At 41.6% G+C, this 27,161-nt stretch overlaps 1 protein-coding gene across 5 annotated transcripts in view; it reads left to right on the forward strand.

Annotated features, from left to right (window-relative positions):
• The first annotated feature begins 2,532 nt into the window (after positions 1–2,532).
• Positions 2,533–27,161, forward strand: part of retreg1 (reticulophagy regulator 1) — a 66,509-nt gene continuing 41,880 nt past the window's right edge. For all 5 annotated transcript variants that reach the window (XM_052477328.1, XM_052477329.1, XM_052477330.1 and 2 more), the window contains exons 1-3: positions 2,533–2,750; positions 5,481–5,599; positions 14,960–14,990. In XM_052477328.1, coding sequence (XP_052333288.1) covers positions 2,626–2,750; positions 5,481–5,599; positions 14,960–14,990 — 275 coding nt within the window. In that variant the 5' untranslated portion in view covers positions 2,533–2,625. The remainder of the gene's footprint in view (positions 2,751–5,480; positions 5,600–14,959; positions 14,991–27,161) is intronic.

Genomic DNA, 27,161 nt, shown 5'->3' on the forward strand with positions numbered 1-27,161 from the left:
ATCTGGGAGATGTCCTAATAAACTGCTGCTTCCATTTGTTGAGGTAGTATTCTGTAACATCAATGCAGTGAGTCAGGAAGCAGGTGCAGTTAGTGAGTTTAATAATAATGGACACAGAACGATACAAAACAAGAGAAATAACAGACAAGGAAACATAACCAATACTACCTGATAACTGAAAACAAAAGAGGGCTAAATAATGGGTAAGTAATCAGGGAGTAATGAAGTCCTGGTGTGACTGATGAGACGCAGGTGTGTGTGAAGATGGGTTGCCAAGACCGGTTTTAGTAGACCGCCAACATTGAGTGCCGGAGAGGGGGAGCGGGAGTAGACATGACAGCTGTCGATTTGTAGTGCAAACTCTCCCCATTTAGCAGTGTAGACTATGTCGCAGTTCCATTCCATTACATTACACATAAAAGTCATTGGACAAAGGCATCTCCTGTACAGGGGAGTTTTGTTAAGAGCCCTGACACTCGATCTGATCATTAACGCGCATTGGTTGGGGTACCGTTTTGGAAGCATGAGGAGGTTTAGGGTTGGTTCGTGTTTCCACATGGCCATATCTCCATTGTTACAGGCATGTTTACAGAAGACAGACGGAAGATATATGGTCCACCTGTGCCAATTAGCTATCTAGCATGCTCCGAACACCTGTGTGTAATGTAAGAAGGCCTCCAGAAACCTGTTGTCACTGAAAAATACTGTCGGCTGCAACTGTGATAAAGCTGTGTATTTATGGATGGCTTCCCCCAAATAATTGACTAAGAAAAAAAGTTAAAACATACCAAATAATTTATCTTTGTCTCTGTGTTTAATAATTTTCCTTAGATTCAGCCTCTTGTGAATTGATCTCACCGGAGAAAGCATCCAAGTGAGCCTCCCTTAATAATAAAAAATAATACAATAATAGCCCATCAGCGTAGAGATAACCGAGTGAGCTCAACTGTGATTGGTCCTGGCAGACCAAAAAAATGGTGTCAAGGGAAGCCAATTTGGATTTGGCTTCACACCAATCACATCAAAAGCAAAACGTCATTGGTGAAAAAAAATACGTGAATCGTTGCGTCTCGTTGTGTTGTTGTCCTCTGGTGGCTAGCTAGCTAAAATGGTCCCTTTCCTAAATTAGACATGGATGGAGTTAGAGATTTGTGCCCCTGGCCTGAGAGGATGGAAGTTCAATATGTAGCTAGATGTAGCTTGTAAGCTAATGTTAACTAGCTAGCTAGATCATCTTTGCTCATGAAAGCGGGCAAGCATTTTAGCCAGGTAGCCAACAACAACTAAAAGCATGTATTGAGTCATAGACTGTTTCAGCAACTTGAAAGAGAATGGCATTGGAGTTGCTCTAGGGTGAGTCAGCATGTTTTTTTTTTTGTCTTCAATTTACACACACACACACACACACACACACACACACACACACACACACACACACACACAAAAATCAGAACCATGGACAGCCAAATAATTTTTAGCTTATGTTGATTGGACTAAATTGTTTTTGGTTTCTTTTAGTTGTCACTGTATTAGACTAAGCATAGGTCAGTTGAAATGGTGCCGGAATAGTGGAGGCAGCTCCTGTTTTCTTTGAGACGTGCGCTAAACCCTGTGGTTCTAAATCAATAGTTATTTAGTCGTCCGAAAATGTCGAAAACATGAACTTGCTTGACCATGCTGTAGGTCATGTAACTGTTTGTTACATGCGGTATGCTTTGTGGACATCACCAGACAGAGGTTGCTCTCTGGCTTTGTGATGAAATAAAGGCGTGGTTGAATTTATTCTGCCACTGTGTCTTCTTATGCCTTAGTCTCTGCCTTAGTCCTACATATCAAGGTGACATATGTACTAACAGGATTTATAGAGCAAACAACACATTTATTATAACACATACAGTAGCTTGTAATTTGGCTTTTTTTCTGGTTTTTGTCTTCCCCAGTGATTTTACCCACGCACTGCTACTGTGTACAGTAAGTGTATATTTTGCACTTGTGAAATTATTTTGATGTGATTTGAAAGTAAAGTGCTTTATGTTTCTAGAACCATATCGCAATTAAGAATCGATTCACGTAAAGATGGGAGTATTTGGCCGTTTCGGCTGCCAGATCCAGTCTACCTCTGAAAATAACATATACGGAAGGTCCTTGGACCTTAGGGAGAAACGTCCGCCTCCTTTTGAGTACATCTTGGGCTAGCTAACATCCAGATGGCTACTACCAATGTTAGAAGGTATGTAGTATCATGTAGGCTACTCTCCTACTGGAAATAAAAAATAACGTCAGACGGTACAAACTACAGATGGTGTCCGAATCCAGATGGTGACTGGATAAGTTGTTCCATCGAAATGAACATCACTTTATTTTTGGTAGCACTATGCTGTTGTTGTTGTCAGCTAACCAGCATAAACTATATGGGAAGGGTTTTTATCAGAACGACTTGACTGAACCGAATACATTCGGCTCCACACTTGACTCAGATGCGCGACATACGTCATCTGATTGGGCACCAGGCGAGTCCTTATAGCTTCTCTCCCACGTCAGAATCGGCACGAGGATGCTGCGGTAGTGGCGGCGCCGGAGGCTGCAGCCGTGAGTCTGGCCAGGGCTAGACACTCAGGTGGGGCGATGGCGGCGGCTGGGCACGAGGAAGAGCAGGCTGTTATAGCGGACTGTCGCATTTCAAACGTGATCAACTGGAATAAACCTTTTAGGACCACGACACTCTTTGCTGCCACCACTGCTGTGTACTGGTAAGCATGACGTGGTGGAAATGATGTGACCGTCGTTGAAAACGACCTATAGAAACCATTGAGTGCTTTTACAAATGGTTCTCCTCTATTATTATAGCATATCTATAACATTCTAATTGTGGTGAAATGTAGTGTATATTATAGCCTACAGTATCATGATTAACAAATAAGATATTTGATTTGGAATGAGTGCATATTGAATGCAATTGCAATATGATGCAATATCATGACTCCCGAGTGGCGCAGCGGTCTACGGCACTGCATATCAGTGCTAGATGCGTCACTACAGACCCTGGTTCAATTCCAGCCTGTATCACAACCGGCCGTGATTGGGAGTCCCATTGGGCGGCGCACAATTGGCCCAGCGTCGTTAGGGTTTGGCCATCGGTAGCCCGTCAGTGTAAATAAGAATTTGTTCTTAACTGACTTGAGTAGTTAAATAAAGGTTAAATAAAAAATGACCTGGCTGTGTATAATGACAAATTCATAATTTGTGTTGGATAGGGAGTGGGAACAACAACAAGATCGACTCTGTGCGTGTGCACGTGCGTGCCTATTAGTGTTATGCATTGAATAAGCAACTGTCCTTTCCCACTTATAAATTATTCTAAAATTAATTATGTCTGCAGGACATTTTATGCAATAATGCAAATGCTCAAGTCCTGTTTTGTTCCTCACAGTAGGCTGTTGCAAGGATTATGAACGTGTAAAGATTATAGCTGTGCTATTACCTTGGCCAAGCAAGTTTAACTCAACTTCAACAACACAAAAACAAGGCATGTTATGACTAGAACATGGGAACAGAAGAGAGAAAGTGAAAGAGAGGTTTCCATAGTCACGGTTTTACAGTGAAGGGCATTGAGTGGTATTGAATGCATATTGCCCTTACAAAAAAAGATTGCAGTTTTGAAACTGCGGTAAAAGTGCAATAACTGCAGTTGACTGTGGTATTTTGGATGAGGTAATTGCAGAATAACTGCTTTGTACTGCAATCTTTTTCCAGAAGGGTGATGATCATGTGTAATGCATTTCTCTCGCTCAGCCCAACATCAGGTTTAGACAACTAATCACTTCTCAATATCTAATTATCAAATTAAATGTATTTATCAAGCCCTTCTTACATCAGCTGATATCTCAAAGTGCTGTACAGAAACCCATCCTAAAACCCCAAACAGCAAGCAATGCAGGTGTAGAAGCATGGCGGCTAGGAAAAACTCTCTAGAAAGGCCAAAACCTAGGAAGAAACCTAGAGAGGAACCAGGCTATGAGGGGTGGCCAGTCCTCTTCTGGCTGTGCCGGGTGGAGATTATAACAGAACATGGCCAAGATGTTCAAATGTTCATAAATGACCAGCATGGTCAAATAATAATAATCCCAGTAGTTGTCGAGGGTGCAGCAAGTCAGCACCTCAGGAGTAAATGTCAGTTGGCTTTTCATAGCCGATCATTAAGAGTATCTCTACCGCTCCTGCTGTCTCTAGAGAGTTGAAAACAGCAGGTCTGGGACAGGTAGCAGGTCTGGGACAGGTAGCAGGTCTGGGACAGGTAGCAGGTCTGGGACAGGTAGCAGGTCTGGGACAGGTAGCACGTCCGGTGACCAGGTCAGGGTTCCATAGTCGCAGGCAGAACAGTTGAAACTGGAGCAGCAGCACGACCAGGTGGACTGGGGACAGCAAGGAGTCATCATACCAGGTAGTCCTGAGGCATGGTCCTAGGGCTCAGGTTCTCCGAGAGAGAGAGAGAATTAGAGAGAGCATACTTAAATTCACACAGGACACCGGATAAGACAGAAGTACTCCAGATATAACAAACTGACCCTAGCCCCCCGACACAAACTACTGCAGCATAAATACTGGAGGCTGAGACAGGAGGGGTCAGGAGACACTGTGGCCCCATCCGATGATACCCCCAGACAGGGCCAAACAGGAAGGATATAACCCCACACACTTTGCCAAAGCATAGCCCCAACACCACTAGAGGGGTATCTTCAACAATCAATTTACCATCCTGAGACAAGGCCGAGTTTAGCCCACAAAGATCTCCGCCACGGCATAACCCAAGGGGGGGCGCCAACCCAGACAGGAAGATCACGTCAGTGACTCAACCCACTCAAGTGACGCACCCCTCCTAGGGATGGCATGAAAGAGCACCAGTAAGCCAGTGACTCGGCCCCTGTAATAGGGTTAGAGGCAGAGAATCCCAGTGGAAAGAGGGGAACCGGCCAGACAGAGACAGCAAGGGCGGTTCGTTGCTCCAGAGCCTCTCCATTCACCTTCACACTCCTGGGCCAGACTACACTCAATCATATGACCCACTGAAGAGATGAGTCTTCAGTAAAGACTTAAAGGTTGAGACCGAGGGTAGGCAGACCATTCCATAAAAATTGAGCTCTATAGGAGAAAGCCCTGCCTCCAGCTGTTTGCTTAGAAATTCTAGGGACAATTAGGAGGCCTGCGTCTTGTGACCGTAGCGTACGTATGTACAGCAGGACCAAATCAGAGAGATTAGGTAGGAGCAAGCCCATGTAATGCTTTGTAGGTTAGCAGTAAAACCTTAAAATATGTTTGTCTGTTTCATTTTGTGACTTGGTTATTTGGTTAGTTAGCTGCAATCCTTAATGATTTGTTTAATTCTTCTCCATGTACAGTGCAAGCTCACAACAAGGCATCAGGATGAGAGATAAAAGAGAGATAATGACCCATGATGACATTGTTTATTTCTGATCCTCTAGGTTTGTGGCCCTCAGTTCCTATAGAGCGTACTGTCTTCTTGCCCTTTCCTTGGCTCTGATGGGGACAGTGCTGCTTGTTAAAGATGTGGCTCTCTCCAGATGTGTCTCTTTCTCTAAAGGTATGTAAGTGCATCGCTCAATATTTAAGGGATAAACACCGATGTTCTGTACATTACCTTGGAAATAATGGACAGAGCAGAATCCCTTTGCAGAGTTCATTTTTCCAAGGTAATGTATAGAACATCAGTGTTTATTTGTTTAAATGTTTAGTCATTTAGCCAGAGCGACTTACAGGAGCAATTAGGGTTAAGTGCCTTGCTCACAGGCATATTGATAGATTTTTCACCTTGTCGGCTCGGATTCAAACCAGCAACCTTTCAGTTACTGGCCCAATGCTATTAACTGCTAGGTTACCTGCTGGTATTATACAGAACTGAGGCGTTTATCCCTCTTATACCACAGCTGCCCCAAAAAATATATGAAAGCACACATTTAGTGATATAAATGCTTTTTTTTCCATTTATATTTTATTTTTTAGAAGCAAATTCATGCTTTCTCATCTTTTGGTTGCTAGAGACACGACCCAGTCGTTCATTCGATTAGTTCGGTATTTATGGATGCGACCCAGTCGTTCATCCCTTGCTTAGCTACACAGTCACGACCTCTGCAGCCAAAATAAAAGCAAAGTAGCTATTTACATTTACTCCATAGAAATGAGCTAATATTTCCCGATTTTTGCCTGGAATAGCTAGAAAAGTTTGCCTTTTCACCAGGACACTCGACACTGTTTATTACGAGGAAATCGCGTTGAATATCAAACACTAGACTAGAAGCTAGGTACATTTTTTTTTTGCTACCAAACAAGCTAATTAAAAAATAGCAGTTGCTGAGAACAGCTGGTCAAACTACAAACGTGGGAGGATTTGACAGCATAGCGAAACTTGCGTCATAACTGCAACAGATCCACACTTCAAGATTGTTTTGATCACGCAGACTGAGATATATTCCGGGCAGCGTTGACGAATTAACATTGACGAATTCACTGATACGGTGACTGAGTTTATCAGGATGTACCCACTGTGACTATTAAAACCTACCCTAACCAGAAACCGTGGATAGAAGGCAGCATTCGCGCAAACTGGAAAGCGAGAACCACCACATTTAATCACGGTAAGGTGACTGGGAATATGGCCGAATACAAACAGTGTAGTTATTCCTTCCGTAAGGCAATCAAACAGGCAAAACGTCAGCACAGAGACAAAGTGGAGTCGCAATTCTACGTCTCAGACACAAAACGTATGTCTACAGACAATCAGACTACAAAGGGAAAACAACACCTCCATTTCACTGATCCTCAACACTGGAGCCCCACATTGGTGTGAACACAGCCCCCTCCTGTACAGACGACACAACAGTAGTAGTTTGATTACCAACAATGATGAGACAGCCTACAGGGAGGAGGTGAGGGCTCTGTGAGTGTGGTGAGTGTGGTGCCAGGAAAACAATCTCTCACTCAACGTCAACAACACAAAAGGAGCTGATCGTGGACTTCAGGAAACAGCAGAGGGAGCAGGTGGAAAGCTTCATGTTCCTCGGCGTACACATCACTGACAAAAAGAAATGGTCCACCCACACAAACAGTGTAATGAAGAAGGCGTAACAGTGCCTCTTCAGCCTCAAGAGGCTAAAGAAATTTGACTTGGCACCTAAAACCCTCAGAAACTTTTACAGATGCACAATTGAGAGCATCCTGTAGGGCTGTATCACTACCTGGTATGGCAACTGCGCCGCCTGCAACCGCAGGGCTCTCCAGAGGTTGGTGTGGTCTGCCTAACGCATCACTGGAGGCAAACTACCTGCCCTCCAGGACACCTACAGTACCCAATGTCACAGGAAGGCCAAAAAGATCACTGAGGAGTGTCACTCTCCCATAAAGGCCTGATTGGTGGAGTGCTGCAGAGATGGTTGTCCTTCTGGAGGGTTCTCCCATCTCCACAGAGGAACTCTAGAGCTCTGTTATTAGTGACCATTGGCTTCTTGGTCATCTCCCTGACCAAGGCCCTTCTCCCCCAATTGCTCAGTTTGGCCAGGCGGCCAGCTCTAGGAAGAGTCTTGGTGGTTACAAACTTGTTTCATTTAAGAATCCATTTTACAATTCCTTCGACCTCATGGCTTGGTTTTTGCTCTGACATGCACGGTCAACTGTGGGACCTTATATAGACAGGTGTGTGCCTTTCCAAATCATGTCCAATCACTGGAATTTACCACAGGTGGACTCCAATCAAGTTGTAAAAACATCTCAAGGAAGATCAATGGAAACAGGATGCACCTGAGCTCAATTTCCAGTCTCATAGCAAAGGGTTTGAATACTTTAAAAAAAATGTCAACTGTTTTATTTATTCTACAATGTAGAAAATAGTAAAAAATAAAGAAAAACCCTTGAATGAGTAGGTGTGTCAACTTTTGACTGTTACTGTATGTGTATTGTGTGCCCCAATGAACACAGCCCAGAACCATTTCATTACTTGCATTTGGATTGATATGCATACAGTAACAGTCAACTGTTTTAGATTAAGGTTGTAAACGTACCAAAATGTGGAAAAAGTCAATGGGTCCAAATACTCTCCTAAGACATTGTATATACAGTACCAGTCAAACGTTTGGACACAGCTACTCATTCTGTAACGTCTGCTTCTAACTCACACACTCAAAACACGTAGATCCCCTGAACGCAGCTCACTTTCCAGCCCACTTTCCAGCTCACTCTCGAGAACACCTAGATCCCCTGAACGCAGTTCACTTTCCAGATCCCAATCACCTGAATTCTAATCACCTGTTCACACACCTGTATGTCATTATCACACACTATTTAGTTCAGTTTTTTGGCACCCCATCACTGTGAGATATTGTTTGTTTTGTGACACACAGCTTTCGGAACTCTGTTTTCCCGTGATTTTTCTCCTCCCGTGTATGATAGCTTTTGCCTGCCTCACTAACGACACCTTTAGCCTATTCCCTGCCTGTACTTTAGCCTATTGGATTTCCTATTACCCATCTGTTTCCTGATCTCCCGGACTACGTTTACTAGCCTTTCCCCTGCCTGTACTGTTTCCCTTTTGGACCCCCTGTGTATGACCTGTCTGCCCCTTGACCCAGCTACCTGCCTCCTCCTGTGGTCCTTTTCAATAAACACCTGCTGCGCCCTGCGCTTGAAACCAGTGCTCTGTCTCCTCTCGTGTTCATTACACATTCAAGTTTAAAAAAAATGTTTTACTATTTTCTACATTGTAGAATAATAGTGAAGACATCAACCCTATGAAATATCACACATGGAATCATGTAATAACCAAAAAGTACTTTATATTATTCAAAGTAGCCACCCTTTGCCTTGATGACAGCTTTGCACACTCTTGGCATTCTCTCAACCAGCTTCACCTGGAATGCTTTTCAACCGTCTGGAAGGAGTTCCCACACATGCTGAGCAGTTGTTGGCTGCTTTTTCCTTCACTCTGCGGTCCAACTCATCCCAAACCATCACAATTGGGTTGAGGTCGAGTGATTGTGGAGGCCAGGTTATTTGATGCAGCTCGATCACTCTCCTTCTTGGTCAAATAACCCTTACACAGCCTGGAGGTGTATTTTGGGTCAATGTCCTATTAAAAAAACAAATGATAGTCCCACTAAGCGCAAACCAGATTGGATGGCGTATCCCTGCAGAATGCTGTGGTAGCCACATGAAGACATGAAGGCCTGATTTACGCAGTCTCCTCTGAACAGTTGATGTTGAGATGTGTCTGTTACTTGAACTCTATGAAGCATTTATTTGGGCTGCAATCTGAGGTGCAGTTAACTCTAATGAACTTATCCTCTGCAGCAGAGGTAACTCTGGGTCTTCCTTTTCATGAGAGGCATTTTCAACAAGTTCTTGAAATGTTCCGGATTGACTGACCTTCATGTCTTCATGTCTTAAAGTAATGACGGACTGTTGTTTCTCTTTGCTTATTTGAGCTGTTCTTGCCATAATATGGACTTGGTATTTTACCAAATAGGGCTATCTTCTGTATACCACACCTACCTTGTCACAACCCAACTGATTGGCTCAAAAGCATTAAGAAGGAAAGAATAAACAAACAAAATAACTTAACAAAGCACACATGTTAATTTAAATGGATTCCAAGTGACGATGTCATGAAGCTGATTGAGAGAATGCCAAGGGTGTGCAAAGCTGTCATCAAGGCAAAGGGTGGCTACTTTGAAGAATCTCAAATATACAATATACAGTTGAAGTCGGAAATGTACATACACCTTAGCCAACTACATTTAAACTCAGTTTTCACAATTCCTGACATTTAAACCTAGTAAAAATTCCCTGTATTAGGTCAGTTAGGAGCAACACTTTATTTTAAGAATGAAATGTCAGAATAATAGTAGAGAGAATGATTTATTTGAGCTTTTATTTCTTTCATCACATTCCCAGTTTGGCAGAAGTTTACATATACACTCAATTAGTATTTGGTAGCCTTGGGTCAAATGTTTTGGGTAGCCTTCCACAACCTTCCCACAATAATTTGGGTTAATTGTGGCCCATTCCTCCTGACAGAGCTGGTGTAACTGAGTCAGGTTTGTAGGCCTCCTTGCTTGCACACACTTTTTCAATTCTGCCCACACATTTTCTCTAGGACTGAGGTCAGGGCTTTGTGATGGCCCCTCCAATACCTTGACTTTCTTGTCCTTAAGCCATTTTACCACCACTTTGGAAGTATGCTTGGGGTCATTGTTCATTTGGAAGACCCATTTGCGACCAAGCTTTAACTTCCTGACTGATGTCTTGAGATGTTGCTTCAATATATCCACATAATTTTCAATCCTCATGATGCCATCTATTTTGTGAAGTGCACCAGTCTCTCCTGCACCCCCGTGCTTCACGGTTGGGATGATGTTCTTCAGGTTGCAAGCCTAACCCTTTTTCCTCCAAACTTAGCGATGGTCATTATGGCTAAACAGTTCTATTTTTGTTTCATCAGACCAGAGGACATTTCTCCAAAAAGTACAATCTTTGTCTCCATGTGCAGTTGCAAACCGTAGTCTGTATTTTTTTATGGCGGTTTTGGAGCAGTGGTTTCTTCCTGGCTGAGCGGGATTTCAGGTTATGTCGATATAGGACTTAGGACTCGTTTTACTGTGGTTATAGATACTTTTGTACCTGTTTCCTCCAGCATCTTCACAAGATCCTTTGCTGTTCTGGGTTTGATTTGCACTTTTCGCACCAAAGTACGTTCATCTCTAGGAGACAGAACACATCTCCTTCCTGAGCGGTAGGACGGCTGCGTGGTCCAATGGTATTTATAATAGCGTACTATTGTTTGTACAGATGAACGTAGTACCTTCAGGCGTTTGGAAATTGCTCCCAAGGATGAGGTCTTGGCTGATTTCTTTTGATTTTCCCATGATGTCAAGCAAAGAGGCACTGAGTTTGAAGGTAGGCCTTGAAATACATCCACAGGTACACCTACAATTGACTCAAATGATGTCAATTAGCCTATTAGAAGCTTCTAAAGCCATGACATCGTTTTCTGGAATTTTCCAAGTTGTTTAAAGGCACAGTCAACTTAGTGTATGTACTTAGTGTATCTTCTGACCCACTGGAATTGTGATACAGTATCAAATAATCAAGTAATCTGTCTGTAAACAATTGTTGGAAAAATTACTTGTGTCACGCACAAAGTAGATGTCCTAACCGACTTGCCAAAACTATAGTTTGTTAACAAGAAATGTGTGGAGTCGTTGAAAATTGAGTCGTAATGACTCCAACCTAAGTGTATGTAAACGTCCGACTTCAACTGTATTTTAACCCTTATTTTGTCACTACATCATTCCATATGTGTTATTTCATAGTTTTTATGTCTTCACTATTATTCTACAATGTAGAAAATAGTAAAAAATAAAGAAAAACCCTTGAATGAGTAGGTGTGTCAACTTTTGACTGTTACTGTATGCGTATCAATCCAAATCCAAGTAATGAAATGGTAGTTCTGGGCTGTGTTCATTGGGGAACACAATTAAAATGTTTTAAAAAGGCAATGGAAACCAAAATGTTTTTTTTTTGTGTTTTTTTTGCCCATGTCGTTTCTGTTTGTCATTTTTTTTGCTGTTTGGGTGCATAATGAACATCACCGTGCTTTGTTTCAAGCTGCCTGTTGTTGCAAAACCCCAGTTCAGCTGGGAATAATAACAAAAGCAATAAGCCCCTGCTCCAGGGTGAAGTTTCCCCTAGGTACAGATCTTGGATTAGTTTCCTCTGCCCCAATCCTAACCTTAATCATTAGTTGGAAAAATGCTAAACTGGCAGAAGATCAGCATCTCGGGGCAACTTCACCCTACACTGTAAGCCCCTTGTCCAAAACAAGCCCCTTGTTACACCACGTTCTTGAATTATATTGACTACCGAGAAGCCCAGTACAATAAATGGTTATAACATCTACAAAAATGACAGAAATGCCCAGTGAAGCGGTCTATATTCAGAGCCACATTCCTGTAAAGCTTAGAGCGGATCTAATTTTAAATACTGTTGAATTAATATGGCTGCAGATTCACCTGCCTCACCTATAGCCCATTCTGGTGGCAAGCTGCTATAGACCACCAAGTGTTAACAGTCAGTATCTGGATAATGTGTGTGAAATGGTTCATAATGTATGTGATATATTTACTGGGTGATCTTAAAATTGACTGGCTTTCATCAAGCTGCCCACTCAAGAGAAAGTTACAAACAACAGGTGCCTGCAACCTGGTTCATGTTCTCAGTTAACATATCAGGGTAGTTACACACAGGAATGAAGTCATCACATTTTTAAAATGTTTTATTTTACCTTTATTTAACTAGGCTAGTCAGTTAAGAACAAATTCGTATCCCAATCACGGCCTGTTGTGATACAGCCTGGAATCGAACCAGGGTCTGTGGTGAAGCCTCTATCACTGAGATACAGTGCCTTAGACCGCTGCACCACTCATGTATTGATAACATCTTTACTAATGCTGCAGAAATCTGCTTTAATGCAGTGTCTCAATCCATTGGCTGTAGTGATCACAATATAGTAACCATATCTAGGAAAACCAGAGTTCTAAAAGCTGGGCCTAATATAGTGTATAAGAGGTCATACAATACGTTGTGTAGTGAGTCATATGTTGATAATGTAAAGAATATTTGCTTGTCTGTGGTGTGTAATCAGGAGCAACCAGATGCTGCATTTGACACACTTATTCCAGTTACTAATAAGTATGCACCAATTAAGGAAATTACTGTAAAAACTGTTAAATCCCTGTGGATTGATGAGGTACTAAAACACTGTATGAATGAGAGGGATGAGGCAAAAGGAATGGCAAATGAGTCTGGCTGCACAACCAATTGGCAAACATATTGCAAATTGAGAAATCATGTGACTGAACTGAATAAAAAGAAGAAACTATACTATGACACAAATGCAAAAGCTTTGGAGCACCTTAACATTTTGGGTAAAAAGGCAAACTCCGCTCCATAATTGATTGAATCAGATGGCTCATTTATCACAAACCCCACTGATATTACCAACTACTTTAATCATTTTTTAAATCTGCAATATTAGCCAATTTAGGCGTGATATGTCATCAACAAATGCCGACACTACACATCCAAGTATAACTGAACAAATTATGAAAGACAAGCATTATCATTTTGAATTTCTGGCTGTAATCCTGAATTCCTGGAATTCCTTTACTGGCTCAAATAGCTAACCAATCAGCCTGTTACCAACCCTTAGTAAAAAAGAAAATAAATTGTTTTTGACCAGATACAATGCTATTTTACAGTAAACAAATTGACAACAGACTTTCAGCATACTTATAGGGAAGGACATTCAACAAGCACGGCACTTACACAAATGACTGATGATTGGCTGTGAGTGATGCATGATAAAAAAATATTGTGGGAGCTGTTTTATTGGACTTCATTATGGCTTTTGACATTATCGATCATAGTCTGCTGCTGGAAAAACGTTTTTTTTTTTTATAGATTTATACCCCTGATATATTGTGGATAAAGAGTTACCTGTCTAACAGAACACAGAGGATGTTCTTTAATGGAATCCTCTCCAACATAATCCAACATAATCCAGGTAGAATCAGGAAATCCCCAGGGCAGCTGTCTAGACCCCTTACTGTGTTCCATTTTTACTAATGTCATGCCACTGGCTTTGAGTAAAGTGTCTATGTATGCGGGTGACTCAACACTATACATGTCAGCTTCTAAAGTGAGTGAAATTACTGCAACACTTAACATGAGCAGCAGTCCGTTTCAGAATGGGTGGCAAGGAATAAGTTAGTCCCAAATATTTATAAAACTAAATGCCTTGTATTTGCGACAAATCATTCACTAATCCCCAAACCTCAACTAAATTGTAATGAATAATGTAGAAATTGAGCAAGTTGTGGTGACTAAACTGCTTGGAGTAACCCTAGATTGTAAACTGTCATGGTCAAAACATGTTGATGCAACTATTATCTAAGCTGTGGAAAGTCTGTCCATTATAAAGCGCTACTCTGCCTTAACATTATCAACAAGGCAGGTCCTACAGGCCCTAGTTTTGTCACACTACTGTCCAGTCATGTGGTCAGGTGCAAAGAGGGAAAAAATTACATTTGTCTCAGAACAGGGCAACACGGCTGGCCCTTAAATGTATACTCGAGAGCTAACATTAATAATATGCATGTCAATCTCTCATGGCTCAAAGTGGAGGAGAGATGAAATTCATCACTACTTGTTTTTGTAAGAAGAATTGACATGCTGAATGCACCGAGCTGTCTGTTTTTAAACTACTAGCACACAGCTCGGACAAACCCCACAAGACATGTCACCAGAGGTCTCTTCACAATCCCCAAGTCCAGAGCAGAGTATGAGAGGCGCACAGTGCTACATGGAGCTCCACATCAGGAAACTGATGCAAGCAGTAAAATCAGATTTTTCCTTATGGAAAAGCGGGACTATGATGAGACACACACAGGCACAGACACACACTCTACACACACGTACACATGGATTTTGTATTGTAGATATGTGGGAGTATAGGGAAAACACTTAATGTGTTGTGAAAAATGTTATGAAATATAATGTCATGTAATATTTTAAATTGTATATAACTGCCTTAATGTTGCTGGACCCCAGGAAGAGTGATGGGGATCCTTCATAAATAGAAAAACTGCCACCAGGAAATGGAAGTGACTGTCTCACTCTGGGCTGCTTTGCAATCTGAATCCCAAATGGACCCCTTAACCATAGTCCCTAGCCAATCCCGTAGTTCTGAAAAGGTCAGAAAAGATAGAAGCAATATGGGTATTAAACCTTTTTCACAGCTGAGCGTTCTACTGTAGACGGCTCGAACAGGTAGCTGATAAACAGCCTATTGGACAGAACATGTTGACCAATAAAATGTCTGTTCTCTCACTTATAGGGGCCCACTTATGGAGCAGTATGACTGTAAGGTAGGAGCTCTGTTGCATTATCAACACTGTGTGTGTGTGTGTGTGTGTGTGTGTGTGTGTGTGTGTGTGTGTGTGTGTGTGTGTGTGTGTGTGTGTGTGTGTGTGTGTGTGTGTGTGTGTGTGTGTGTGTGTGTGTGTGTGTGTGTGTGTGTGTGTGTGTGTGTGTGTTCACAATATGGCTTGTATTGAATACTCCCCGTAAAGGGACACTTGATCTACTTCCCCAGAGTCAGATGAACTCATGGATACCATTTTTATGTCTGCGGTTTGAAGGAAATTGCTAACCAGCGCTAGTGCAATTGCTAACTAGCGTTAGTGCAATGACTGGAAGTCTATGGGCTTCCATTAAATGAGCTGACACTAGTTAGCATTGGCTCACAAAACTACTACCTTAATACTGGACACAGAGACATAAACATGGTATCCACAAGTTCATCTGACTCTGGGGAAGAAGATGAAGGGCCTCATTCCTTTTAATGTTCCCTGTGTGTGTCCGCATTCCGTTATATTTGCTCAGCTGTGAGACAAGGCACCTGACAGTGTTGTGTTCGAGACCATCTAAAGCTAGTCCAGTTCAAGACCATGATTGTAATTGTTTCATATCACCACCATAATAAGAGATCAAAATGTCCAGTATTTCTGTGTTCATATTTCAGAAGAACATATAGATTCTTTAGACGTTCTGAATGCTGAAAACATTATTACTCACCCAAACGGGTCTCTAAATAATAGATAAAAATACAAAATATGTAACAACTTCCTCGGTCTGACCTTACTAATAGTGAGCACTCAACTTTCCCCACTCTTTCCTACTAGCTGCATGGAGCAGGTTGATGTTTATTGGGATGAAGCTTGTCCTGGAGGCAGAGCTGAGCGATTTCCACTAGATGGGCCAGCGGCAAAGTCAAAATTGTCTATGTCGTAAAAATGTATGAAAACAAATATTTGCTTGGTCTTAATTTAAGGTTAGGGTTAAGGTTAGAATAAGGCATAAGGTTAGCAGTGTGGTCAAGGTTAGGTTTAAGGTTATGGTTAGCTTAAACATTTTGACTGTGTAGCTGTACCAGCTAGTGAGTACCCTGCAGAGCTGCCTCTTGTACATGTGTCATCCCAATAAATGCCACTAGCTGAGCAAGGAAATTCAGACTAGCGAATCAAGTTTTTTTTAGCTGTTTTGAAACTAAAGTAAAGTACAGTAATGTTATGAGTAAAGTAGAAAGCTCAGCGTTTAATAGGCAATGGTAATGTATCATGAAAGGAGTGTGGATATTTTGCCTGGCAAAGCAATTTTATGCGCTGACTGAAGTGGGACCTGATAATTATGAGGCTTCCATGTCTAGCCAAGATTCTCGAATCTTTGGTAAATAAGCAACTTTGCTCTTTTTTTATCTGAGCATGGTATTTTGAATATAAATCAATCTGGGTTTAGGCTAGGGCACAACACTATTACAGCAACCACATTAGTTGTTAATGATATTGTCAATGCTTTAGCATAATTGTGCTGCCTTGTTTGTGGACCTGTCCACAGCGTTCGATACTGCTGATCATGCTATTTGGCAGTTGTTGATGTGTGCAGAGGGTCCCTGTTTTGAGCCCAGGTAGGGGCGAGGAGAGGGACAGAAGCTAAACTATTAATGCTTTGTGGGAGGCAGTTGTTTATGTGCAGAGGGTCCCTGGTTCGAGGGCCAGGTAGGGGCGAGGAGAAGGACGGACAAGGAATGGGTGAGGAGAGGGACGGAAGACTGTTAACAGCTTAGCTACCTGGGCCCCTACCTGGGCTCGAACCAGAGACCCTCTGCACACATCGACAACTGCCTCCCACGAAGCATCGTTACCCATCGCTCCACAAAAGCCGCTTTTCATACCTCCCTTAGTTTGATTACTCATCACTGTATTCTTTACCAAAAGGTTGGCTGAACCTCTTTGAAGTAACATAAACCACATCATTAAACCACATCATTTTTGTTTACAAAGCCCTGCACCACAAGCTTCCACAAATCTTCACTGTTAAGATTTAAAATGACATGTTATCAAACCCGTTCACAGGGTTGGTTAACTCTGGAGACTCCTTTTGTGTCTAAAGAGTTATGTACGTTAGCCTTTAGTTTTGTTGTTTGGAATAATCTCCAAAATACATTTAGAATAGATGCGTTAGTGTATCTAGGGCAGTTCAGGCAGGGGAAAGATGATTTTTGTAATGAAGAATATGTTTGTTTTAGTTGACTGTGTTTTGTGTACATTTATGTTTGTCTGTGCAATATGTGTTGTGCTGTATTTTATTTGTTTAATATTGTATTTTATTTTGTATGTTTTTATCGAATTGAATATGGAGGTCGAGACCCTGGTCTCAATGGTGACTCCCTTATCTGGTCTTGGCTGGTCTCGGGAATAAATTACAAGTCCTCATTGTCCGAGACCAAGTCAAGAACGAGTCAAATGTATCTGAAACAAGACAAAGACACTCAATATGTGGTGTCCAGACGGTCTCAGTCTACAACAAGTACTACAACATTGACACCTGATGTTACTTTTTACAACAGGTCTTTGTTACTGGTGTTTGAGTTACAGTGATACACTTAAAGGACTCATGCTAGGAAAAATGCCACATGGGTCGTGTTCATTAGGCAGCAAACTGGGCACTTTGTGTTTCTCACAAAATTGACAATGAAGTATTCTAAAGCCAGTCTCACAATTCGCTAGAGAACAGGAGGGGAAACTTGGAGATTGAGGTTTTCTGTACTTTTACTCATTTTTGTCTCTCTGAGCTGGTTAGTTGTTACGAACAGGTTTCTCTGTATTAGATTCCTGGCATCCATCATGTGATATCACTGTAACATGGAGTTCACTGTCAGTCAGGACTAATATCCAATCACCAGGCCTTGGACATGACATCCAAAAGTTTGGGGTCACTTAGAAATGTCCTTGTTTTTGAAAGAAAAGCACATTTTTTGTCCATTAAAAAAAAACATCAAATTGATCAGAAATACAGTGTAGACATTGCTAATGTTGTAAATGACTATTGTAGCTGGAAACTGACGATTTATTATGGAATATCTACATAGGCATACAGCCCATTATCAGCAACCATCACTCCTGTGTTCCAATGGCACGTTGTGTTAGCTAATCAAGTTTATCATTTTAAAAGGCTAATTGATCATTAGAAAACCCTTTTAGAATTATGTTAGCACAGCTGAAAACTGTTGTATTGATTAAAGCATCAATTAAACTGGGCTTCTTTAGACTAGTTGAGGTATCTGGGGCATCAGCATTTGTGGGTTCGATTACAGATTCTTCTGAATCTCATCAGTCTATTCTTGTTCTGAGAAATGAAGGCTATTCCATGTGAGAAATTGCCAAGAAACTGAAGATCCGGTACAACACTGTGAACTACTCCCTTCACAGAACAGCGCAAACTGACTCTAACCAGAATAGAACGACAACAACTGAGCAAGAGGTTAAGTACATTAGTGTCTAGTTTGAGAAACAGACGCCTCACAAGTCCTCAACTGGCAGCTTCATTAAATATTACCCACAAAACACCAGTCTCAGTGTCAACAGTGAAGAGGCGACTCCTGGATGCTGGCCTTCAAGGCAGAGTTCCTCTGTCCAGTGGCAGTGTTCTTTTGCCCATATGGTTTTTTCTTTGCAACAGACAATAAGTCTGGCAACACAGCAGATTGGCAAACAAAATCACGTAACTAAACAAAAAGAAGAAACTATACTATGGAACAAAGATAAATTATATAAAGAATGATGGTAAAAAGCTGTGGAGTACCTTAAATTAGCTAATTCCTCTCCATCCTTCATTGAGGTTGATGGCTCATTCAAAACAGAACCCTTTGATATTGCCAACCACTTTAAAAAATTGTTGACAAGATTAGCAAAAGGATGCATGACATGCAAACAACAAATGCTGAGCCTTCGTATTCATGCATAATGGACCAAATAATGAAAGACAAGCACAGTAGATTTGAATTCTGCAAAGTTAGTGTGGAGAGGTGAAACATTATTGATCTATGAACAAATCACCCGGAACCGACAACCTGGATGGTAAATTACTGAGGTTGGTAGTGGAATACATTGCGACTCCTATTTGCCACATCTTCAATCTAAGCCTAGAAGACGTGTGCTCTCAGTGTGCCCTCAGGCCTGGAGGGAGGCAAAGGTCATTCTGCTGGTCAAAAATAGCAAAGCACCCTTTAATAGTTCAAACAGCAGACCAATCAGCCTGTTAGCAATCTTTTGGAAATTATCACATTAGACCAAATACAATGTTATTTTACAGAAAACAAATGATCATGAGCTTATAGTGAAGGGCATGCAACATGCTCAGCACTGACACAAATGACTGAAAGAAATTGATAATAAGAAGTTACAAGCGGTTTTGTTAGACTTCAGTGCAGCCTTTGATATCATTGATCATAACATATTGCTGAAATTGGGGATCCTTAATAATTACAAATACAAAAGAATGGACAGTTACCTTTGTCACGCCCTGATCTGTTTCACCTGTCTTTGTGATTGTCTCCGCCTCCCTCCAGGTGTCACACATTTTCCACATTATCCCCTGTGGATTTATGCTTGTGTTTGTCTGTTGCCAGTTGGTTTTGTTTCGTCAAGCCTTACCAGCGTTTTCCCCCTCAGTTCCTGTCTATTGATTCTTACCGTTTTGACCTTTTCTGCCCACCCTGAGCCTGCCTGACATCCTGTACCTTTGACCCACTACTCTGGATTATCAACCCCTGCCTGCCTTGACCTGTCATTTGCCTGCCCCTGTTGTTTCTTCAACACAGTCTGCATTTGAGTCTTACCTGAAACGTGATATACAGAGGCTTGTGAAAGTATTCACCCCCATTTTTCCTATTTTGTTGCCTTGCAACCTGGAATTAAAATATATTTTTTTGGGGGGGGTTTGTATCATTTGATTTACACAACATGCCTACCACTCTGAAGGTGCAACATTTTGTTTTACTGTGAAACAAACAAGAAATAAGACGAAAAAAACAGAACTTGAGAGTGCATAACTATTCACCCCCCCAAAGTCAATACTTTGTAGAGCATTCTTTTGTAGCAATTACAGCTGCAAGTCTCTTGTGGTATGTCTCTCTAAGCTTTGCACATCAAGTCACTGGGATTTTTGCCCATTCTTCAAGGCAAAACTGCTCCAGCTCCTTCAAGTTGGATTGGTTCGGCTGGTCTACAGCAATCTTTAAGTCATACCACAGATTCTCAATTGTATTGGGGTCTGGGCTTTGACTAGGCCATTCCAAGACATTTAAATGTTTCCCCTTAAACCACTTGAGTGTTGCTTTAGCAGTATGCTTAGGGTCATTGTCCTGCTGGAAGGTGAACCTCCGTCCTAATCTCAAATCTCTGGAGGACTGAAACAGGTTTCCCTCAAGAATTTCCCTGTATTAAGCACCATACATCATTCCTTCAATTCTGGCCAGTTTCCCAGTCCCTGCCGATGAAAAATATTCCCACAGCATAATGCTGCCACCACCATGCTTCACTGTGGGGATGAGGTTCTCGGGGTGATGAGAGGTGTTGGGTTTGCGCCAGACGTAGCGTTTTCCTTGATAGCCAAGAAAGCTACATTTTAGTCTCATCTTACCAGACTACCTTCCTCCATATGTTTGGGGAGTCTCCCACATCTCTTTTGGCGAACACCAAACGTGTTTGCTTATTTTTTTCTCTAAGCAATGGCTTTTATCTGGCCACTCTTCCATAAAGCCCAGCTCTGTGGAGTGTACGGCAGGTTTGTTGTGGTGCCATATTCTTTCCATTTTGTAATTATGGATTTAATGGTGCTCCGTGGGAAGTTCAAAGCTTCTGATATTTTTTTAGAACCCAACCCTGATCTGTATTTCTCCACATCTTTGTCCCTCACATGTTTGGAGAGCTCCTTGGTCTTCATGGTGCCGCTTGTTTGGTGGTGCCCCTTGCTTAGTCGTGTTGCAGACTCTGGAGCCTTGCAGAACAGGTGTGTGTATATATACTGAGATTACGTGACACTTAGATTGCGCACAGGTAGACTTTATTTAACTAATTATGTGACTTCTGAGGGTAATTGGTTGCACCAGATCTTATTTAGGAGCTTCATAGCAACGGGTGTGAATACCTATGCACACACCACTTTTCAGTTTTAAAATGTAAAAAAAAAAATTAAACAAATTTTTTTTTTCATTTCACTTCATCCACTTTTGACTATTTTATGTATGTCCATTACATTGAAGTCCAAATAAAAATCAATTTCAATTATAGGTTGTAATGCAACAAAATAGGAAAAACTCCAAGCGGGATGAATACTTTTACAAGGCACTGTTCCTATCCAATAGAACACCGAGGGGGTTCCTTAATGGAAGCCTCTCTAATGCAAATTCAGTTGAGTGTAGTGGGACCATTTTTGTTTTCTGTGTTTACTATTGACTGTCCAATGACCTTGACTAAAGCCTGTGTGTGCATGTACTCTGACGACTCAACAGTATTCACATTGGCTGAAACAGTCAAATAAATAACTGACATCATTAATATAGAGCTCTAGGTAGTTTTAGAACGAGTAACTAGCAATAGGCTGGTGCTAAATATCGCAAACTAAAAGCATAATTTTTGGGACAAATAACTTGCTCAACCGTAAACCTCATCTATCATCGATCTATTATTAAATAATGTGGCTATTGAGCAAGTTGAAGAGACTAAACTGCTGGTTGTCACCATAGATAGCAAGCTATCATAGTCAACTTATAGACTCAATGTTTACTAAAATGGGAAAAGGTCTGTCCATGATCCTTGCTTTCTTTCTTGATATCTCAGTCAACCATATAGGTCCTACAGGATAGAAAGACATACAGTACCAGTCAAAAGGTTGGACACACCTACTAATTCCAGGGTTTTTATTTATTTTTGACTATTTTCTACATTGTAGAATAGTAGTGAAGACATCAAAACTATGAAATAACACATATGGAATCATGTAGTAACCAAGAAAGTGTTAAACAATTCAAAATATATTTTCTAGTTGAGATTCTTCAAAGTAGCCTCCCTTTGCCTTGATGACAGCTTTGCACACTCTTGGCATTCTCTCAATCAGCTTCATGAGGTAGTCACTTGGAATGCATTTCAATTAACAGGTTACCTTGGTTAAAAGTTCATTTGTGGAATTTCTTTCCTTCTTAATGTTTTTGAGCTAATCAGGGGTGGTATACAGGAGATAGCCCTATTTGGTAAAAGACCAAGTCAATATAATGGCAAGAACAGCTCAAATAAGCCAAGAGAAACGACAATCCATCATTACTTTAAGACATGAAGGTCAGTCAATATGGAAAATGTAAGAACTCTGAAAGTTTCTTCAAGTGCAATCGCAAAAACCATCAAGCACTATGAAACTGGCTCTCATGAGGACCGCCACAGGAAAGACCCAGAGTTACATCTGCTGCAGAGGATAAGTTCATTAGAGTTAACTGCACCTCAGATTGCAGCCCAAATAAACGCTACAGAGTTCACGTAACAGACACATCTCAACATCAACTGTTCAGAGGAGGCTGCATGAATCAGGCCTTCATGTCTTCATGTGGCTACCACAGCATTCTGCAGGGATACGCCATCCAATCTGGTTTGCGCTTAGTGGGACTATCATTTGTTTTTCAACAGGAAAATGACCCAACACACCTCCAGGCTGTGTAAATGCTATTTGACCAAGAAGGAGAGTGCTGCTACAGATGACCTGGCCTCCACAATCACCCGACCTCAAACCAATTGAGATGGTTTGGATGAGTTGGACAGATTTCAGATTTCCAACATGTTTATCACTTGTAGCTGATTTGCTGGGGTTTTTAGTATTTTATGCCCAACAATTAAGATATATATTTTTAAATAATCTAAACCTCGGGGGCTAAATACCTTGCCAGTTGGAGCGCCCTGCTATAGGTAGTCTCGTATCTCAGTCTTCCCAACCCTGGCAGTCCTTTTAAATGTAGGTTGCGGCTTATCAAAAATCCAACGGTAGTATATCCCCACTCTTGGCTCATCTTTGCTCTAGAGCAGGGGTGTCAAACTCATTTCGCATCGTGGGCCACATACGGCCTAGGGAGATGTCAAGTGGGCCGGACCATTAAAATTATACCATACTCTGCTATAAATAACCAAAATATCATGTCTTTCCTTTGTTTTGGTGTAAAGAAGCACAAGAACATTAGGAAAATATTGAAATTTAATGAACTATCCTTTTACAAAACATTTCATGAAACACCTCATATTTCCTTAGACAAATGTGCAATTTACTTTTATCATTCACAAATATGCATTGCAACTGATCCCACTGATTGTACAAAGGCACAAAACTTTAATTGGTACTGAAAAATATAGTAATGCACTTTAAGATTAAATGAGACTTTTAAAGAAAGGAATTTTTAAACCACTTACACATACGCATATAAAATCTAAATGTAATCCCTGCGTACACCTTACAAACTAAGGAGAGTGATTTTAAATGTGTAATGAAGAAAGTGTTCGCCTGTCCTGTAAATCTGTAAACTTCATACATGAAACATACATACACATACAATACATACTGAAAATGTATGGAGTTGTATGAACAGTAGAATTCCATCACACAACTTTTGTTTTGAAGCTGCTGACTAACATTAAAGTGCACATTTTTTAAATCACCACAGTAAGGATTCATCTTCACAGAGCTGTATTCTTTCAATGCAAACAGTATCTAAGGCAGCATTTTAAAGGTGTTAGTCTAGTCTGGACTTGTATTTGTACCTGAAACTTGGCATCTTTTGGCCTGTACAAGTGCATCAACACCAGGTGTCATGTCCTGACTAGCTGTCACTTTCAGAATGTCATTTAAGTGCAGCCTTGAACGCATTTTTGTTTTATTGATATTCATCACTGAGACAATTTGTTCACAAAGGTAGGTTGTCCCAAACATGCACAAAATTTTAGCAGCCAGGGGTTAATTTGGGGTACCCTGGTAGTAGATACTGATAAAATCAGGGCAGGGTTGCCATTTGCCAGTTGCATCTCCCACAAAGTCAGCTTCAACTTAAATGCATGTATGTTGTCAGAAAACTGTGTGACAACTTTTTTGCGGCCTTGCAACATTTTGTTCAGATTGTTCAAGTGTTCAGTAATATCAACCAAGAATGCAAGGTCCCGTAGCCATTCCTGAGATTGTAATTCCAACACCGGTTTTCCTTTTTTCTCCATGAACTGTCCGATTTCCTCTCGTAGATCAAAGAAATGCCTCAGCACAGCGCCTCGGCTTAACCATCTCACTTTGGTATGGCAGGCTGTGGGTAAAGAAGTTTGTCAAACTGACGATGGTTCAGACCTCTGGACCGGATGAAATTTACAGTGCGAACAACCACCTCCATGACGTGGTCCATTTTCAACTTGCAACACAATGCCTCCTGGTGCAAAATACAGTGAAATGTCCAGAAACGATCTCCTCCATTAAGGGCTTGTACTTTGTCTTTGAACCGACACCTGCTTTCTTTCCGACCATGGATGGCGCGCCGTCTGTAGCCAGGCTGACAGCGCGGGACCAGTCCACTCCAACTCTGTCCAATGCAGCAAGGACAGAGCCGAAAATGTCCTCGGCTGTTGTGGTGTCCATCATTGGCACCAACTCAAGAAACTCTTCAGTAACAGTCAATGTCTCATCAACTCCTCGAATAAATATGGCCAGTTGGGCCACGTCTGTGATGTCAGTGCTATCGTCAATTGCCACGGAAAATGCAATAAATGACTTGACTCTCTGTTTCAATTGACTGTCTAAATCTGCCGATAGAAATCCTCTCTGCTATAGTATTCCTCGTCATGCTAATATTGGCAAAAGCTTGTCGCTTCTCGGGACATACAAGTTCAGCCGCCTTCATCATGCATCGTTTAACAAAGTCACCGTCGGAATAATGCTAATGCTATTTGCTAGCAATTAGGTAAAGCTGCTTCACTGACTTCTCGGCTCTGGATGAAAGTTGACTGCTGTTTCCTCAGACCCGCCAGCAATTCGTTAATCTTATCTCTTCTCAGTTGTCCTTGCAAGCCGTCATATTTTTCGCTGTGATGAGTCTCGTATGGCGATATTATATTCCTTCAATACCGAAACTTGTTGCAAACACACCAAGCACAAAGGTTTTCCGTGCATCTCTGTAAATAAATAGGACGTGGTCCATTTTTCTTTGAAAATTCTACACTCCTTATCTACTTTTCTCCGTTTGGATAACGACATTTTGGCTAATGAGGGTGTAGTGGAGAGGTAGAGACATTAACAATCTTAACAACGTCGTAACAAGCAGCAGATGGCGCATTGATACCGTCTGCTGTTTTCAGTCTGTCTCAGTGATGCGGCTTGTCTTAAAAAAAATATATATTAATTCCATGTCTTTTATGCATTTTTTTCCACTTTCAAATTATCCTGCGGGCCTGACCGAACCTCCTTGGGGGCCGGTTCCGGCCCGCGGGCCGTATGTTTGACACCCCTGCTCTAGAGACTCCTTGTGGCGGGCCGGGCGATGCAGGATGACTTCGTTGGTCAGTTGAACAATGTTTCCTCTGACACATTGGTGCAGCTGGCTCCCGGGTTAAGCGAGCGGGTGTTAAGAAGCACAGTTTGGCGGGTCATATTTCGAAGGATGCATGACTCGATCTTCACCTCTCCCGAGCCCATTGGGGAGTTGCAGCGATGAGACAAGATCATAATCATGAAATTGTGGAGAAAAAAGGGGGTAAGAATACATTTAAATAAATGTTCAAAAATTGGTTGTCCCTAACAGCCGAACTAGACGGTTGTGCATTGGCTATATAAATAAACGAGACAACTTGGCCTGCAGCATCACGTAAATTTGCACAAAGACGCATTTGGAGACTGAAGACCTCAATTGCAGTGAATGGGAAAGCCAGATATCATAATAGATACCCATGATGCTTTGCTTTGTTGGTATTCCAGAATCGCTTCATAATGGTGGGCTACTGGGCCGCCAAGGCTCTTGTCTCTAACTCCTGTCTGACATTTAGCTATTGTGTTGGTGTCATCTGCCGCTGTCCGTCAGACAAAGGTGCCTTGTGGGTAATTGTAAAGCGGGCTCCGGGTGTGGCGGGGCTTAGTTGGAGATTAGCCAGGTCAGAATGGCCGGTGACAGCTGTGGGCTGGGATGGAGAGGAGTAGGAAGAGAAGGAGGAAAATGATATTGTTGTCTGTGTGATCAACCTGGTCTCAAGGCAATTCATAGGATTTGGTTCCTAAATCTGCTCCCTTCATTTAGTATGATATACACTGAGGGGTGGTTTCACAGACACAGATTACGCCTAATCCTATTCTTAATTGCACTATTGAATTTGACTAACTGAAATGGCATTTCTCAGACACGGTTTAAAATAGTCTCAGATTTGCCCTAGTCTTGATTTAAAAAGTCAATTTCAAGAATGATCATTAGAGGGTTTTTAAAAAAATGCTATTTTAGATTTTCAGATGTAAAAAAAAAAAACAGTACAACCCCCAACCCCTCATTCTCCCACCCACCCATCCATCTGTCCATTTCCTCCCTCTCTCTGTCTCTCCCTCCCTCCCTCCCACCCTCCCTCCAAACCACCCACCCCTACGAAAGAAACAAACAAAAACACAGTCATAGAAACAAAAACAATGGAGAAAAAAAAGTTAAATAAAAATTATTTAGCATTTTCCTGATGCATGGTAGCATTCTGGTCTCGGGGAAGTACCCCAAAAATGGCAGTGACCGGGTTGGGGCTAACAGTTGTATTACACATATGTGAGAATGCCTCAAAAATGGGGTCCCAGAGGCCACTCAAAGATTGGCATGGCCAAAACATGTGTCCCACAGTCGCTGGACTCTGGTGGCATCTCAAACACTTTGGGGTCAACCTTATGCACGGCTGCGCAAAGGAAGGCGGATGAATGTTCTGTATTATGTCGTATAATCTGGAGGTTGTGCCCTTCAGATAAGGGTTAAGATCTAAGCACCTCTCGACTGGACACTTCGTAGGCTCGAGTGGAAATGTGAAGGACACTTTTTGTTTTGTTTAATTAACTTATAACCAGAGAATGTCCCAAAACCTTGTAGCATGTCCAAGCCAAGAGATAGGGTGTAGACTCCACAGGGTTAGAGATGTATAAAAGAGGACTGTCTGCATATAAGGACACCT

The sequence above is a fragment of the Oncorhynchus keta genome, chromosome 23 (genome assembly GCF_023373465.1).
Source record: "Oncorhynchus keta strain PuntledgeMale-10-30-2019 chromosome 23, Oket_V2, whole genome shotgun sequence".
Lineage (NCBI taxonomy): Eukaryota > Metazoa > Chordata > Actinopteri > Salmoniformes > Salmonidae > Oncorhynchus > Oncorhynchus keta.